The 18,983-nt window shown below is 35.6% G+C and overlaps 1 protein-coding gene across 4 annotated transcripts in view; it reads right to left on the bottom strand.

The window, feature by feature from the left end:
* Positions 1–18,983, bottom strand: part of sli (slit guidance ligand) — a 214,907-nt gene that overhangs the window by 184,332 nt on the left and 11,592 nt on the right. For all 4 annotated transcript variants that reach the window (XM_090173981.1, XM_090173980.1, XM_090173982.1 and 1 more), the window contains exon 2: positions 587–658. In XM_090173981.1, the coding sequence (XP_090030107.1) occupies positions 587–658 (72 nt within the window). The remainder of the gene's footprint in view (positions 1–586; positions 659–18,983) is intronic.

Here is an 18,983-nt window from a genome sequence, read left to right on the forward strand (position 1 = left end):
AAGGGGATATTTAGGTAAAGGTGATATTTAGGTTAAGGTGATATTTAGGTTAAGGTGATATTTAGGTTAAGGTGATATTTAGGTTAAGGTGATATTTAGGTTAAGGTGATATTTAGGTTAAGGTGATATTTAGTTTAAGGTGAGGTTTAGTTTAAGGTGAGGCTTAGTTTAAGGTGAGGCTTAGTTTAAGGTGAGGTTTAGTTTAAGGTGATGCTTAGTTTAATGTGAGGTTTGCGAAGGGATGTTTGAACAATGAAAATTGGAAACTGTTTAGTGTCTCTACTTTATCAAGATTATTATTATTAGTCATTATTTCTAGTAACTGGCCAACTTGTGCACCGTAATTATAGACTTTGGGTTTTAATTAGATCTTGGGAACGAAAAATACCTTATTGATAAGTATTTTCAAAAACGCTAATCTAAGGAAATCCAATATATTCCATATAACGCGACCTCGAATACTGAGTCAATATTACAGTTATTCGACCAAATATTATCGCCAACCAAATATTTAGATTAGGAAACGTTCAAATTATCCGGTTTCTAATTTTCTTATTAATATGATGATGGAAAAATCAACACTTACAAGATTCGTACGTTCTTCATTCCCTCCAAATCCTCTCTGCGTACGACGGTGATGTTATTGCCTTCCAAATCTCTGCCAAAGAAATAAAACAAATTTCAGAGAAACTTTCGTAACGTTGCGAACGTTGTAGAGAAGAAAAAAGCAACCCAACAAATATAAATAGGAAATTTGGCTATGTATGATAAATATATGTATTTGAGCAGCCTGGCTCTTCAAATATTCTTGTATTGCACAAATTTATATTTCTGGTAAAAACTCCTTAGGGCTGTCTCAAGGCAAAGAAAAGGCAAGAATTCTGACCAGCTTGACGTATACCGCCAAAAAATAAGCCCCACCGAAAATAATATCATTTTGAGACTTTCAAATCTGATTATTTCCAGCAAAACAAAAAAACGGAAGACCGCAGAGATGTCATCTCTAAAATTTCGTTCTTCCAACTACAATAAACGAAAGGGACCGGAAGATATGACGCTGTTATATTAGATGAGCGGGAAAAGAACCAAAATGGCAATTCTATTAATATTTATATCAACTTAAATCTGGTGTTAGCGGGAGGTACATCAGAATTGGACTTTGAAACGCGTAGGGAAAAAATACCTATATCAGAAGTATATAATATTTTTTTTGGACCGAAGTATCCACAGTGATAAGTAACTACTGTTATTATCTGTTACATGTACCTTCGAAACTGGCCGTTATAGTTACAAAATACGTCATGTATTGATTTACTGAATCTATCAACATAAGTTAAATATTATTTTTAGAAATAAGTACTCATTTTCACGCAATTTACATCGTTAGGCGGAGTTTTACCCGTTGTACATATTTTAAGCATTGAAATCTAACCTTTTTGGGTCGGGTACGATGCTCACGGTCGGTTAAGTGGCGAGTTGGAATGTCAGAGTCGTCGAACTCCATGGTTTGCGGTCGGTAAATACACATTTACCCGCTTCTGAATATTATTAAAGATTGTACAAATCAAATGAGTTGGAAAGTCGCAGTCGTGCCAATGGAAGATAGCCTTTTTGGTCGCATTTTAACCGACCGCACGAGCTCGTAACTGAGTACTTATACAGGGGTTTATGTTTATTTAATTTAGGAGTTATTGAAATTTCAAAGGACCATCACAAAAAAGAAATGAAAAAATTCTGGGCTATAAATGTTGTTAGTTTATATTCGGTATCCATACATCAATATGGCGCCCTCATTAGCCTAGCCGACTTCACCTATAGCAAACCCATAAAAAGTACTTTGAAAGTAATAACTTCAAGGTGGACAATAACAAAGTCGTAAAAAACGTACCGCAATTTCAAATTTTGTAAGATTGCGTTACTCTGTAGAAAGTTTTCTAAGGATTAAGCTAGAATTATGAATTATTTAGATTTCTCGCTAGGAACAATAATGATAGTAGTTATGAAAAAAATGGTCGCGGGGAGAAATTTACGACTTTTCAAGTGTTATAAAAAACGCGGTTATGTATGCGTTGCAGCCACGACGTTTGCGTACGGAGAACGCTTATAAGCCCGCAAAGCGCCAAATAAAAAATAAATTGCAGCTCTGGTAGAAGGTATGGGAGGTAATTTTTGTTGGAAAGTCATACTTTGCTGCCAAATTTCTTGGCAAAGCTCGTTAGAAGAGGCCCAGCCCGCTCTGGTACTGGAAGTACGTCTCTCCGTTATAAAGTGGCTCTCGTGGTTGCTTATTTAACCGCTAGAAGGGAGAGAGAGAGAGAGAGAGAGAGAGAGTTGGTGGGGGATATGAGGGTCTATACTTAAGGGCAGAAGAGAGTGAAATGTTTGAAATAATGGTATTTTTTTACGCACATCTGTCATCGCGGAAACGAGCCGAGAATTTACCGCTTCCACACAACGATAGATGGCGTTGTTGTTCCATCCATCCAGTTAGGGTGAGGTCGTGGGCGGTTTATAGGCCCGGCGATAGAGGGAGGCATTACCCGTGTAGATATGGTAGGGGGGTGGGTCGTGTATTAAAAGTGAGGCAACATTTTACCTGGTTTCTCTTAGTAGTAACGGATCTAAGAGGCCCGGAACTGCTTTACTGGGGCCCTGACCCACTAGAGTATTCATTTATAGGCCCAATGATTAAGGTGGTAATTTTTAGGGGCCGTGTTACCTGGGGTCCGTGTTTTTAAAGTAAGATACAACTAAGAGAAACCTGATAGAATTGTAATTATTATTATGGGGTCCGTAACTGTTTTACTAGGGCTCGACCCCACTAGAATAGTCATTTATAAGCTCGACGATAAAGGGATAATTACCAGGGCCCGTGTTTCTTGGGGGCCTGTGTAAAATACTACTATAAAAACAAGCTAAAATAGAGTATTCACAGTAATTATGGAGCCCGTAGCTGTTTTACACGGGGCAGTCGTTTATAGCCCCAACGCTAGAATGATAATTACCGGGGCCCGAAAGCACTGAGGGACCTGGGGACGTGTTTTTAAAAGTGAGGGGCTATCCTAGTAATAATTTAAAAAGAAGAATCGAATATTTGAGCAGTACCGGAGATCGTATATCCTGGGACCCTTATTTTCAAATTCAAGGTTCCATCATCCAAGTTTCTCATAGCAATAACGACGTAATTGAGGCATGGAATTAGTGGAGGAGCCATGATTTTTCAGATGTGTAGTGATTCTCAAAAGTGGGCCATATTTCAGACAAATCAAGTTGAAGAGGTACTTTCGAGGCTTCTTAAAATCAATTTATGGCCCCGACCGTAAAATTAAAAATAGGCTATAGAATGGTGCCGCTTTTGCCCATATCAAATATTTGATCTGATTTTCCGGTTGGAGGTGAGAATAACGGTTTGGGGCCCACCTGACTAAAACTTTACTTTATTCAACTTTAAAAGTCGGAAAATTTGAAAATAAATCACAAGGTCGAGGAATTAAAAAATTATATAATAAAATAGGGGGAATTTGAAAAAAGGTCTAAAACTTCGTGGAATTTTAAAATTAGTCTTAATAGTCGAGGAATATGAAAAATATTCTTAAAAGTCGAGGAATATGAAAAATATTCTTAAAAGTCGAGGAATATGAAAAATATTCTTAAAAGTCGAGGAATATGAAAAATATTCTTAAAAGTCAAGGAATATGAAAAATATTCTTAAAAGTCGAGGAATATGAAAAATATTCTTAAAAGTCGAGGAATATGAAAAATATTCTTAAAAGTCGAGGAATATGAAAAATATTCTTAAAAGTCGAGGAATTTGAAATTTAGTCTTAAAAGTCGAGGCTATTGAAAATTACTCCTAAAGGTCGAGGCATTTGAAAATTAGATCTAAAATCCCGGGGAATTTGAAAATTAGATGTAAAATTCCGGGGAATTTGAAAATAGGTCTAAAACGTCGTCAAACTTGAAGGTCTAATAATTTGAATTTGATAATATTTTTACATAATTTAAAGTCAATATCATGAATTTCGTGATCTCTAAATGCCGGAAGTTGCTTAATTGCACCACGTCAAACGCATTCAAGGTCAAAAACCGCACCTTTTCCAATGAAATATTTCTAATATTCAAAAAGGATTACAAATTTGAAAGGGCTAAAGCCTTCGGGAAATACAGTCGGTGGTCTCGAGAAACAAAAAATGTGTATAAATTGGCGTAAAGTGAGCTACGACTTCTAAACACGCGAGCCTTAAGTGATAGCGATAGGCCTAGACACACGCGCCAAAGGCTTGACTCGCGACTCCGGACAAAAGGTGGCGCTTTTATGAGCGGTCGTTCAAAAAGGTGGCGCCACGGTCGTTTCAATGGACACAACACGAAATATATATAGATATATATTTTACGACGCCTCGTAAAATGTATTTTCGCCTTTTTCTCTAGCCTCCAGGGAAGAGTATTAACTATTAATCCACGCTAGTATTAGAGAAAAGGTTCAAAGTGCGCGTCCACTCTGAACGGCTGAACGCCCGATGGAACGTGAACTGAAGGTACGAACGTTCCAGGGACACACAATATAAAAAACGCGAGGAAAAAGGAACAAAAGCTAAAGAAAAAAGTTCCAAGTTATTAAGGTTAGTGAATAGCCGTTTTATGAATGCCCATAAAACTAGATGGCACGACTTGCAGACTTAAGCTAAATCCCGAACTAAAATAATAATACCTACCTAAGTTTTCCCCCGAATAGCCGTAAAATTAAATGGATAGAATTAATCTAATGAGAAGTATGCTCATAAACCGAATCGCGGGGGAAGTACAGGTGAGACGAGCTATATGGCGACACCGACCATGTCTGTCAATCTCGAAAGAAAAGAATTTCATTTATTTGCTTACGTTTATTTCAGATTCAGATTCCTGGATTCTCCCAGGTTTTACCTGGACAATTCTAGAAATTGACTTATTCTCAGACAATGTTGGAGATTTTTAAGTTCAGATCGTTTTTTAAATTTCTAGACTTTCGAAACGTATTTTCAAATTTATAGAACTTTAAAATGTATTTTGAAATTGCTAGACTTTTAAAACGAATTTTCAAATTCCTAGACATTTAAAACGTATTTTCATATTCTTAGACTTTTAAAACGTATTTTGAAATTTCTAGACTTTTAAATCATATTTCAAAATTCCAAGACCTTTAAAACGTATTTTCAAATTGCTAGACTTTTTAGTCAATTTTTTTTAATTCCTCCAAATTTAAAACCCATTTCCCAATTCCCCGAAATTTAAGATCTGTTACTAAAATAATATACTTTTTAAATCTATTTACTTATTCCCCTACTATATAGGCCTATTTTCAAATTTCCTGATGTTTTAGACCTATTTTCAAAATTCGCGAAATTTTAGACCTATTTTTAAATTTTGATTTTTTTAGATTTTTTTACTAAACCCCCTGCGTTATAGATCATTTTACTAATTCCCCTACGCTATAGCTCATTTTACTAATTTCCCTACGCTATAGCTCATTTTACTAATTTCCCTACGTTATAGTTCATTTTACTAATTCCCATACGTTTTATATCTTTTTACTAATTCCCATACGTTTTATATCTTTTTATTAATTCCCCTACGTTATAGATCAATTTTCAAATTTCCTGACATTTTACACCTTTTATAAAATTCCCCGTTTTTTTATTTTCCCGTTTCCCCTGACACGTGGCAACCCTGTTAAAAAGTGAAGGATGAAACTGTGCCAAACATCGGTACTAATAAAAAATATTAAAGCAAAATTGATACAAATTTAAAAGCCAAGTATAAAATTTGACCTGCGAATTAAAAATTCCTGAAAACAAATCAAATAGCGCGTCCCGACAGGTGCGCCATCCCATCGGTCCATATAAGAAAGAGAAAAAGTGCCTACTCTTTTTTATGTCGAAAGCGTAAAAACGCAGGTGGTTTTTGCCTTTGGCAACATATCTTGGAGAAGAACCGTTTTCTTCCACGTGTTTTTTTTGCCGCCAATAACGAGAGGGTTTGTACACGTGCAAAGGCATCCTTGACGCACCATAATGGGATCGAGTAAAGAAAAGTAAACAAAAAAGGAATGCTCCGGCTGCGCCATAGAATATACATTCAGCCGCCGATCGTGAGAAAGAAGCGTTTCAAATATAGGCTTGAAAAGCAGAAGAGCACCACCAGGAATGTTTTCGAAAAAGGATTATATTCTTAAGGTAAACCAGGGATGCTTCATTTCTATTATTTTAATAAAAATATACACATCGATTTATTTTATTTTATTTCGTAAAACCGAAATCATCGATTTATTTTATTACCGAAATCATCGATTTATTTGATTTTATTTAGTAAAACCGAAATCATCGATTATTTGATTTTATTTAGTAAAACTGAAATCATCAATTTATTGGATTTTAATTAGTAAAACCGAAATCATCGATTTATTTGATTTTATTTAGTAAAACTGAAATCATCAATTTATTGGATTTTAATTAGTTAAATCAAAATCATCGATTTATTTGATTTTATTTAGTAAAATCAAAATCATCGATTTATTTGATTTTATTTCGTAAAACCGAAATCATCGATTTATTTGATTTTATTTCGTAAAACCGAAATCATCGATTTATTTGATTTTATTTCGTAAAACCGAAATCATCGATTTATTTGATTTAAATTATCTTGAACAACCTTAATTTACGCAAAAACACGTAAACTCTCATTGTGGTTGCGAAACTAAGTTTGCGTTTTTCAATTATTCAAGAAACTTGCGAAATTGGATCTCATTTTGAAATGTATTTGTGAGGCTAATAAAATATCTCTATCCCTAGTGCGTCCAACCGATTCTCCGGTAACGGTTGCGTTACCTGATCTGAAAAAAATATTTCGAAAGATCAGATTATCCACATTTATGTTCAGATATATTATCAGATTAGATATGATATTATCTTCAATTATGTTCAGATATATTATCAGATCAGATATAAGATTATCTTAATTTATGTTCAGATATAGTATCAGATCAGATATCATATTATCTTCATTTATGTTCAAATATATTATCAGATCAGATATCATATTATCTTCATTTATGTTCAGATACATTATCAGATAAGATATAAGATTATCTTCATTTATGTTCAGATATATTATCAGATCAGATATCAGATTATCTTCAATTAAGTTTAGATATATTATCAGATCAGATATCAGATTATCTTCATTTATGTTCAGATATATTATCAGATCAGATATAAGATTATCTTCATTTATGTTTAGATATATTATCAGATCAGATAGCAGATTATCTTCAATTATGTTTAGATATATTATCAGATCAGTTGATATTGGTCACAATGGATACTTCACAGTTACCTATGTTACATACTCCACAAATTTTAATGAGTTTATTTCGATTTCCTTCTTCAAGATTATATATCTGTTCAGCAAACTAAATCTGATGATATTAATTATACCAGATCAGTTCAGGTCGATTATTTGGGATATTGAATCTGAATCAGATAGAATTTGAGACCAAATTGCTTTGAGAGAGTAACATTAAGCTGGTTTCACACTCGACGGAAAATTAGCAGCGTAAAGTTGAACGTTAGCGGTATATCGAGTGGCAATCAATTTTCAGCTCGGCGTTTATTATCGTCTTTCCGGCATATTTTACGTCGAGTGTGAAACCAGCTTTAAAAATAAACCTGATCTGACTAATCGATTTTCTTTAGATATGGGAAAATTATAACCTCAATTTCCTGACCAATTGGCCATTGGAAGCACTACTCTTGACTATTAAAATTGCTTCTTGATTTAAAAAATGACAGTAGTTAGTATGAACTTCCATGTCTATGATGGATTTAACATTTCTGCTAGTAGATTTAACAGGCGCTAGGGGTGGTTGGTGCTAGTTACGTTAAAAACAAGTTATAGTTGGTCGTTGGAAACGCGAGCTAACCCCACAGTTACTGTCAAACTGGAAATTTACCGCGATAAAAGTGTTAAATAAAGTCTCACTCTTGTCAAAGATAAACGTGTGAAATATACCTTAACCGATGACCCCGAACCACCCCCGAAAACCGCCCACGAGACGGAGTAACCATAAATACAACGATTTCATCACGTCCGTCCGTCTTTTCAAATGTTGAAAACCGCCCATTTTCCATCTCCGTAATTCTAATATCGTCCCTCTCTTGTACTTTTTCTCCATAAAGTGGGCGGCTTCTCTTTGACCATAATAATCAAACTTGTCGGATACTTTATTACCTGAACGAGTAAAAAAATATCATACCACTGAAATAAAATGAAAAAACTACACACAGACCCACACACGTTTTCTTTTCGTTTTATAAATTTCTTCCACTCACTCTAGCTACCTTTGGCGAGGAGGCAGGTTAGTACCGTATTTTATATCCCATAGAGTTCCAAAAAGAAAACGTTGTTGGAATTAGTAATGAGGGACAAGAAACCGATATTTTTAGTAGAAAAAAATGAAGAATGTAAGGAGAACTTGGGATGAAGGTGGATAAGAAAATGGGTTTAAAAATTTCAAAACGGGCTTATTTTGTAATAAATATTTGAAACCGCGAAGAAGCCAGGGCATGAATATCGAAACGCTAGGACTTAGCAGAACCTATGATACAATCGATACAATTTTAATGGTGGACTTTTCACAGCTGAGGAAAAACGTTGCTACACTTTAATCTTAGATAAACAACTAAGGAAATTAATACATTTTTAAAATATTATTTTTTACGAAGGCATATTAATATAAGGATGCCACAATATTTTTAATGACCTTTTACAGTAAAAAAATTAGGCAATTTTTAGATATATGATTTATCAGAAGTTACTGAATTAACTTTAGTCTTAGTAAAAAGGTTAATCTTTAGGTTATGTTTTAACGTTGAAACTATATGATTTGAAAATAATCAGACTAACTAATACCCATAGAATGTATAACAGAACTATAGTAAAATTATCTTGATAAAATATTTAAGATAATTTTAAATTTAGCGGATTTTTCCTGACCTTTTACAATAGCCCTATCTTTTCCCCTGTTTCTCTGACCCTTATTTTCTACAAAAAAAATATTTTAGAGGTGCCTATCAAAAACAAAAACGTTACGGATAACACCAAAACATTAACAAGAAAGAAAGGTGAACATCAACTGTTTTATTGCCAAAATTTAAACCTTTTTGGATAAATCTAGCGTAAGTTATAGCATCAGAACAAAAACCACATACAAAATAGATATTGAATCTACTAGTATCTTCGAAAAAGGAAATCTGATGACCACAATTTATTTGCCAAAAAAATCGAATGTTTACAGCGGTATATTTTCCATTGGAAATACTTTTCAAAAAATATCGTTGGCAAATACTTATTATCTAGAGAAAAATATAAATCCAATAAAACCCTCGGATGGAAATAGCCTTTTTATTCCCAATCGAATAATAAATAGTGTTTCACGCGAAGGATACGCAAAACACGTACACAATACGAAAAAAACATCGTAAAAGCAAGATTTATTTTTAAAAATAGGCAGAGAGAAAGAGCGTATAATTTTGCCCGAGAGATGGCACTCATAGCTATCGAACGTGCGTAATATCAAGAACGGATTTAGGCTACTGAGAACGTACGAGTCGAATCGTTTACTGCCCAAGAAATACTTCTAACGGGGACAGAGTGAAAATTGGATTACAAATTGTAACCGTAACGACATCCATCAAGGACCTGTTTTAAAATATTTGTCCTTGACACATTAATTGATAATTTACCAACTGTTTGGTCATTCAACACTGTTTTGAATTAATTAAATCGTTAAATTCAGCTTTAATGAAAGTTGTAAGAACTTAATTGATAGTTAAATTGAACCTTTCCGTAACTAATTATAATGATCTCGGAACGTAAGAAAACATTCTTACAACCAATAATAGATGGCGCGAAAGAATGAGGTAGCACACCTGAAAGTATAGACTCGTACGTTCTCGGTAATCATAAACATGTTCTTGGTAACAGTGAAAGCAATTAAACTCAATCGTCACCAAACTAAAGCCCAGTTCACACTATACAATTAATTGGGCCACTTAATTGAAACCAACTAATTGTAAGCAAGAAAATTGTACATTGTGAACAGAAAAAGTTGGAACAATGGTTACAATTTTTCTGTTCACACTATTCAATTTTCTTGTTTACAATTAGTTGGTTTCAATTAAGTGGCCCAATTAATTGTATAGTGTGAACTTTGCTTAAGTCTTTAAAGGGAATATAAAAATCCATATTAATTGTGAATAACCTAATTTATCATTTCCACCATCAGGTGTAACGGAAGTAGACGGGATTCGCTCTATCTACTTTAGAAACAAGTCGTAACGCGTAGACACTTTTCTGATTTACTTTCTACCCCCTTTAAGAACTATAAGTAAAAGACTATAATAATAATTATAATAATAGGCTAATACCCAAGGCACCACCTTAGTCCCTAGTCATCTAGAGACTTTTAATGACTTTAGATGACCGGGTTATACTGCGTAGGAGTGTAGCAAGCCCTTCATGCCACGCGAGCTAACAACTCCTTTCACTCACAAGGAGGTGTTTATTGCGGATTTTGTTCAAAATCGGGCGTAATGTAGACCTATATCAGATATGAAATTTCTCAAAAGAAGACGTTGCACTACCCATTCGATTTGACCTGGCAACCGAAAATGTTTTCACCACTTAAAACAGAAAATCTCCATTTAAAAAAGTATGGGATTTTTCAAAAATTTGAAAATCACGAAATGGGTTATTTGGACCTCATTTGGGTAAATTTCTTCAAGTTTGGGTAAATTGGAACATTTTTGGGGAAAAATTGTAACACTTTTTGGGTAAAATAAGGAAAAATAATTTATATTTAAGTGGTCAAAAAACATTTTCAGTTTCCATGGAAAATCGAATGGGTAGTGCATTGTCTCCATTTGAGAAATTTCATAACTTATATAGGTCTACATTACACCCGACTTTAAACAAAATCGCCAATAAACACCTCGTTTACTCTCCTTGTCAGCAGATTTAACACACAAGTTCAACATGACGTCATTAATAACGATGCCTTTTTAGCATCGAGCACGTCGTTTTGCCCCTGTGACCCCTATGCCCTGGCTACGCTACTGACCGTAGCAATTCAAAGCGACAACAAGAAAATAAATTCGAGAAAAAGAAGTTATTCGATCAAAACCCGGTCACAATTTGAAGTTCTCAACGTCATAAAATTAGGACATACGTATTAGCCATCCCCGCCCCCTGGTGGAAATAGAGCAATTTAGACGCCGGTTTCGAAATATAACGGGCGCTTTCTCCGAAACGGCAACACAATGAAATTTAATAAGTATACTCGTAACTCGTAACTTTTGTGAAGAAGCGATGAGAGATCAAACCCCCCGCGTGAGTGCAGAAATAAGGACCCATAAAGAGAGATTTCTAACACTCTCGACGAGAATCTTCGGCTCAAAGCGAGATCGGGGGAGGGGTTGGATAGCTTTTAAATGGCACTTGAACAACAAGGAGAGAGAAGGAAATGTTGAAATTCTTCGCTCGGCGTCGGACCATTTCGAACGGAGCCACAGAGAGAAAAGTCATTTGCTGTTTATAACAAAAGAGGAGCTAAGATAGAAAGGAATTAGGTATTGCTAAGAACGGATTTAGAATACTGAGAACGTACGAGTTTATTTAGCCAGTTAGAGGTCGGGGATGGTTAACTTTTATTCAATAGATAAAGCTCTCAAAAAACGTTTTGATCAAGTAATTTATATTTCTGTATTATCCGATTAATTTTTTTATAAATTTGTAAAATTAATCGGAAAAACGACGATTTTTTCAATAAAAACTCAAAATTTACGAATAATACATGTTTTTTAATCATTTTCCGAAATATTAACCGGTAAATATCTTTATTTACATTTTTTTCCCGAAAAATATCAATTTAAACATGGATAATGATTAACCGTCCTCGACCTCTATAGCCAGCTTCATTTTTCCAATTGTAAAGAGCCATCTAGTATCGTACGACTTAATTTTAATTAAAGCTAAATTTCACGATTTGATTAATGTAATAGATGACAATAAAATAAAATGAATCAAAACTAAAAAATTGAATATCTTGCCTCTTACGTCACAGCCTCTAACTTTTACAAGTCTACGAGCGCGCGCAAATCACGCGTGCGAAGAATATACTAATAAATCCGTGTTTTGTGTTAGCTAGGAGCAACAAACGCAGCACCCCACCAGGGTTGGACATAAGGATTTTATTTAGTAGTCAGCCTGACTAGCGAGCCTCCTATCTTAAATTATTTTAGTAGTCATTGACTAGTGGGGGTTTTAAGTGGGTATAAAAACAATAAGGGCAACGAACATTTTTCTTTACCAGTCATAATTAAAATAGGAGTTTATTATCAGTTGAGTTATATGTACATTTTTCATTGGTACGACCCTTTAGCGCCTGCTGCGGTCGGAAGGGAAAAATTCGGGAATTGTCTTCGTAAAACGTTCAGCGAAAAAGCTCGTCCAATGAAATTTGTACACAACACTGCGTTAGCGTGTTTAAAGGCTAGCCGCGTTCTCCTTTTGTTTGTTGCTCTTAGGTGTTAGGAAGGATGAATCTGTTGAGACAATTTTTTAACGTTGCTCCGCGCCCCTTTCACGTCAACCAAATTAGATCATAATCTCATTTGTTCTTCTGACGTCATTGAAGAACACGCTGGTGACGATTTTCCTCCCCCCTCTCATGCTGGGGAAGAATAGGCCGAGGAATTAATACATTCTTGATGATAAATAGGAAAATAGTTGGTAAATCATAAATTACATTTCCCGCCTATATTGGATTTTGAAAACGGTCAATTGCGCCAAGAAGAAATACTTCAAAACACGTTATGGTTTTCGAATCACTATATTTGAGCGGAGCGAACGAGCGAAGCGAGTGAGTGGAGTTCTCACTGTGGTGACTTCAATGGGAAAGTTGTCTGTGTGTGTGTGTGTGTGTGTGTGTGCGTGCGTGTGCGTGTGTGTGTGTGTGTGTGTGTGCGTGTGCGTGGGTATGTGTGTGTGTCGCACTTGGGGGAGAAGATAAAGGGACTCTGAACGAGACGGAGAAGAGAGATGGAAATTCGCGGTAATGTCCGGAAGAGAGGGAGACCTTCACCGCGAGGGGGGGGGGGGACAAGGCACTGCCGTTCACGATATAATTTAAGCAAAAAATAAAGAGTGGACTATTTGTACTAATAAACTGTTTGTAGCTTAATAAAATTCGTTTAGTTTTCTTTTGGTATTAATGTTCAATTAACATAAATACGACATTAATACTAAAGTTATACAACTCTTCGACAACTCCGTAATTCACGATTATCGTAGCGCCCACGCTCCGCTCAAGTCTTTGTCGAGAATGCCGGCTCCGGGTTTTGAGACGTCCTAGTAATTTTTCCCTTGTGGCAACCGAATAGTACGTGTACTCTCTCTGTAGCGTAAATAGGTTCTCGGTGTATAGGGTAACCCCGAATGGTCCCGGGCCAGATCTTCCGCAATAACAAAGGAAAGGCGACGGGATTTTCAGGCCAGCAATGGTGTCGGCGTCACAATTACAAACGCTCTCGAGTGCAGCGTCGAACTAGACGGAGATAAACAGCGTGAAGAGAGCGAGAAACGAAGAGCTTGTCAGCGTGCGCGCGGCGGAGTTTAAAGAAGACGAGCGGACGTCAATTTCGGGTTAATTGAAGCCTCGAGAGTACGCCCTATGGGCCCCCGTCAAAAAGCAAAACCCCCAACTCGTACCAGCGCGCTCGAGTCTGCCTTGACGTCCGAACGAATAAAAAAATAACGAGAATAAAGAGAAAAATAACATTTATGGGCGAGTTCGCTTTGATAACGACGTTTACAAAATTCGGAGTAGAGAGTCATTTTGGTTCTCTCCAATAGCAGGGGCGTAGGGAACGTTGGAGGGGGTCAGGCAACTCGAATCTGGGGGTCCACTTCGGGGGGACAGTCCTCTTCGCTTTGGGAAATTTTGGTTTTGTTGAAATCCACAGATTTAATATTTTGGACTTTTTTCTTTTTGCGCGTTTTAACTGATAATTTATATATTTGGCCTTTTTTGGAGTTTTTTATGCATTTAAGTTGATAATTTATAACTTTTTCATATTTGGAACTTTAATGCTTTTTAGTTGATAATTTATAACCTTTTCCTTTAGTTTGAATTTATTTATGATTTTAAGTTGATAATTTATATTTTTGCGTGTTGGAATTTTTTGATACGTTTAAGATCATAAAATAGGATATAGATTTAAATAAATTTGGCACAATTTGAAACAAAATCGATATGTTTCCATAACTAAAGACGTAACGTACATTATCAAATTAACGGAAGTGTTTCAAATAAGCATTTTAAATCGTCAATTTTAAGTTTGGAATCGAGACAACAATGTTGAGGGGAGAAATTACGTTAGATGCCCCTCCCACAGAATTTTTTGAGTCACGCGGGGTCGAAGCGGGAAATGTGACAGTAATGGGGGTCCTGACAGGGGTGGGAAGGCCGCTCCCCGTAGCGGTTCTATATACTTATCTGTTTTGCTTATCTTCCTTCAAATATCGAACGGGTTCCCCCGAAGCCGTGTCAAAATTCAATGGTTAATGTCTCAATTCATTACGATCTTCGGGTTTGATAAATTAAACGGACAGGGAAACATAGAAAACACTGGTTTCTTTATAGATTATTTTTACAGCGCTTAGCAGTAACGCCTAGAAAAAAAAACGTTGTAAAATATTACACGGGTAGTTTCCGGATTTCCAACCCTTTTGGACAAAATTTATCCGCTTTTAACATAATAGGTTTCTAACCAAAATCTGGATAAAAATACGGAAAAAATTGACTTTTCGCGATAAAATAGGGTATAATAAGGACCAAATTTTTCAAAATAGGAACCAAATAAGGATCAATGTAAAACAAAAAGTTCCTTAGTTGAACTTAATTCCAAAAGTCTGTCCTATGATTAAATAATGTTTCAAAATTTGTGGCACCACCTTGTGTACTAGGTTTCGAACTATTTTATTGTTAATCCTCGACTATTTTGTAAACAGTCCTTGAGGACCAGATGTATTAATAACATAACATAGTAATAACATAATTTTAAGATTATGTTGGAATCCCTGGATTTCATGAAAATAGAGTACTTTAGGGGCCAAATCTCGATTTTAGGGTAGAATATGGACCTTGAAAAGAATAGGGACTTTAAGGTATTTTAGGTACCTGGTAGCCATGCTAATTCCCATTCAGATAGTTAAATCAGTATGAACCTTTTCTAAGAATATTGTTGTTTTGTAAAGTCTGAGGATGAAAAATTCCATAACTATTTTAATATCTGTCCCTTAATCTTAGCTTATATGCATAAACTGTACATTCTTTGCACGTTTTACAATGCTTAAAACTGTAGTGTCGTTCAGACGGTACTTGGTTTTTAAGCAAACTAGTTGTACTATGCTAGGTGAATAAATTAATTGGATTTTTGGAATTTGTATAATCTGAAAGTCCCCTTGAGTTGGTTCCAATAAAAATTGGATGATAGTTTAACGAACCAACTAATCAAATTTAGCATGTGTTGGGTGCCTTGGGTATTAGCCTAACTGATTATTTATTATTTAAACTTGATTTAAGGATTAGTGAATTAGAGTTCGTTGGAACAAAAATTAAATGATTATTTGTCGAACCACTTCATCTACTTTATAACAGTTGGCGGCCAGGGAACCAACAGTTGGCGCCGCTTGTTTTTTGGTCAGGCTGGCCAGCTTTGTGCCCCTTAGGAGGATTGTGGATCCCTTTTAATTTTCTAAAACTTCCATCTTCCAAATTTAAATTTCTACGCTCTCTGAAATAAATTTCAATAGAACTTAAAACAAATAATTAGTTACCCCTAAGCCCTCACGAAAAATGCGGATCAAGGCTGAAATTGTATTAAAAATTGTGCAGATCCATATTTGACTTTGTATAAAATTCAAATTAATTCAAATTTTATCAAACGTATTTGATCCATACCGAATTATATTCAAACAGGATATGTCCTAATTCCATTGGTTCGCGTCATTTTGGTTAATGTTTTATATATTTTAGGTCGTAGGATTTAAAACCCCATTTTCTAGGATTTAAGGCCCCATTTGGTAGGATTTAGAGGCCCCTTTCGTAGAATTTAAAACCCAATTTTCTAGGATTTAGGGCCCATTTAGTAGGATTTATGGGGCCCTTTCTTAGAATTAAAGGGCCCCTTTCATTGAGTTTAAAGCCCCATTTTCTAGGATTTAGGGCCCCTTTCGAGGGATTTAGAGCCTCCTTTCGTAGGACTTAGGGTCTCATTTTGTAGGATTTAGGGCCCACTTTCGTAAGATTTCGGACCTTGTTTAAAATTTCAAGTAGACCGTAGCCTACAAGGCTGCCACTCAGAACCAACTTGTTGGACCAACTCGAATTTCCACAAGAACGACCTCGAAAAATGCAATAGCTTTCAAAGAGAATGCCGTTAAAAAGTATCGAATAATCGAGTGGGGAAAAAAATATCGAATGATTGTACGGAATAAACATGCAGGCTGAACGAAAAGGAGGAGTCGCGTTTGAAACGAGTAGAATTGAAGGACGGAGGAAATTTCCAGCAGAGAGACAGAATTGTCCCGGAGACATAAACAAAGCCGCCACGAACAGTATATACCGCGTATCTAGCGGCAGCTAGTTGCTCTAGTCTTTTTTTATTGGCTTTGACATCTAACGCTCCTTTTTTAACACAACTGGCGACAGTCTAGCTCCGTCGACGCTCATTTTTGAAATTCCCCGAATTATCTACTGAAAGGCCAAGGCTTAACCAACCCCATCGATGGAACACTCGGGGTTATTTTAAACTACGATCGAGAAATTTAGAAAAAAAAACTCGAATCAGGAGTGTTCCAAATTAAGCGTCGATTTCCATCAAACCCTTTCTAGGAAAAGAAAAAATGTCTATCAAACTAAATTAAAATTAAAAACTTTGAAATCTTTGATTGACACACCGAGTATTAATTTCGATAACTTCCTTCTATCGTACCTATCGAAATAGGTAGAGGGTTTTTTAATAATAAAGTGGGGGAATTTAAGCAATAACTGACAAACGTGAAGGGAAAACTGTTAATTTTGTTCGTACAGGTTTATTTTTTATATCGTGCCAAAGAAATTGAATAAAGTTTGAATAAAGTTTAGAGGGGTTCGCGCTTAAAATCTTTAATAAAGGAGACACTTAATGGGTCGCCACCTCTTTTAGACACGTCATTGGCGGATGTCAACCTGCCCCCTGGTGGTGGCCAGTTGTTCTTTAAAAGCGACCTCTAGAGAAAGCGGGATCATCAGCTCGGCGAAATCTCAAAATTGATAATTCCTTAAAAGCTTCGACATTTTACACGCTTAACTTGTCATCCGCAGTTTTAAAAGAGGCAGCGGATAAAGAGAGTTCGGCTAAATCGGCGCCATCCAACGGCAAACCCCGGCATTACCTATCTCCCCCCTCGTGGCTTGGCCTTTTTAAGAGTCTTCCGAATTTTTTAAAAGCGAAGGGACTTAAGTATAGATGGCGCGCGGTGTTCCTTCGTCACTTACTTCCTATAAAAAGGGGGTCAAACTCGAGACACAATGCTTTTAACTTTTTCTTTTTTTCTCTCTTTGTACGTAGTCCTAAAGCGATGGGTCAAAGGTCGCGAATTTTTTCCTTCCTATATATCCTTGGATTAGGGCATTTTCAAGCGTAGGGTATAAGGTTTAAAAAGTTTAGTTTTCTGGCAGGGACCTTCTTTTCGTTCCCCCGATAGCTCGCGGAGGTTCCTCTTCTACGGCTGGAACGGTTACATCCGCTATAACTCGCCGAGTTAAGCCGTCTCGAAAATGACCTCTCAGGATTTTGGGCTTCGCCAACAAAAAATAACAGCGCCTAAAAAGTTAGCGCCAAGAATAGAGAGAGTATGGCGGACAATATTTCATCGTTTCTTAAAAACATCTTATGATAGATGTGACATAACAACGACACCACCTATTATTTCTCAGGCAGACTACGATGTTTTTTTAACAGAAACTTAAAGCCCGTTTTAAGCCCCGAAACCTATACGACATTAAGATAACCTTTGCGCTACAAATGTTAGGGAGGTAGAAAAAAATATACTTTTAGATATATTTAAATACCAGTTTTAAACAAACGGAATTTTGGTATTTTGTAAGAATTCGTGATACCACACGCGGGTATTCGAATAAGATTTTTTGTACAAATAAATTTAATTAAATTTTACGGAGTTCTGCTTCAAAAATGCTGGTTTTTTTGCCTAACAAAATTTTGTCCAAACAAACATACGCGTCGTTATAAAAAAGCTCAGAAACAAAAAACAAGGAAATGAACGTGAACTATTAATTAGTCGAGCGAGACCTACTAGAAGACTTGAATTTTCGTTGAGTTTTGTTCCAACGATATAACTATCGTTAAATTTATTCAAAAAAAGTTAAATTAGAGTTAATTTTTTCTGGAAAAATTGAAACATAAAGTACTTTTTAAGGGTTTGTATTCTAGACTAGTCTAAATTAAGGTTTATTTTTACTTTTGAATTCGACAAAATGAGCCAAAAATGCCGCGAAATTTAAATTTGCGAACAATATTAGGCTATTCATGAAATGCAAACCTTTTTATCTTTTTTTCGGAGGAATACGGAAAATTTTCCGGAAAAAGGTTACGGTAATTTTCCGGAAAACTTTCCGAGCGGGTAGTTTACATTTTAGCAGTTCATAAGGTGTTATATAGTTGTTTGCTGTATAGGTTTTGGTGTCATTCTGTAACATAATATTTTAGAAACTTAAATGAATCATTTATGTGTAGATAGTACCTTTAAAATATTTTGATTTGTACAACATATATGATTTAATGAAATAAAAATGTTCTACAATGTTTGCGTATTATCAAAGTGTA

This window comes from Leiobunum rupestre, chromosome 4, assembly GCF_980474605.1.
Source record: "Leiobunum rupestre chromosome 4, qqLeiRupe1.1.hap1, whole genome shotgun sequence".
Taxonomy (NCBI): Eukaryota; Metazoa; Arthropoda; class Arachnida; order Opiliones; family Sclerosomatidae; genus Leiobunum; species Leiobunum rupestre.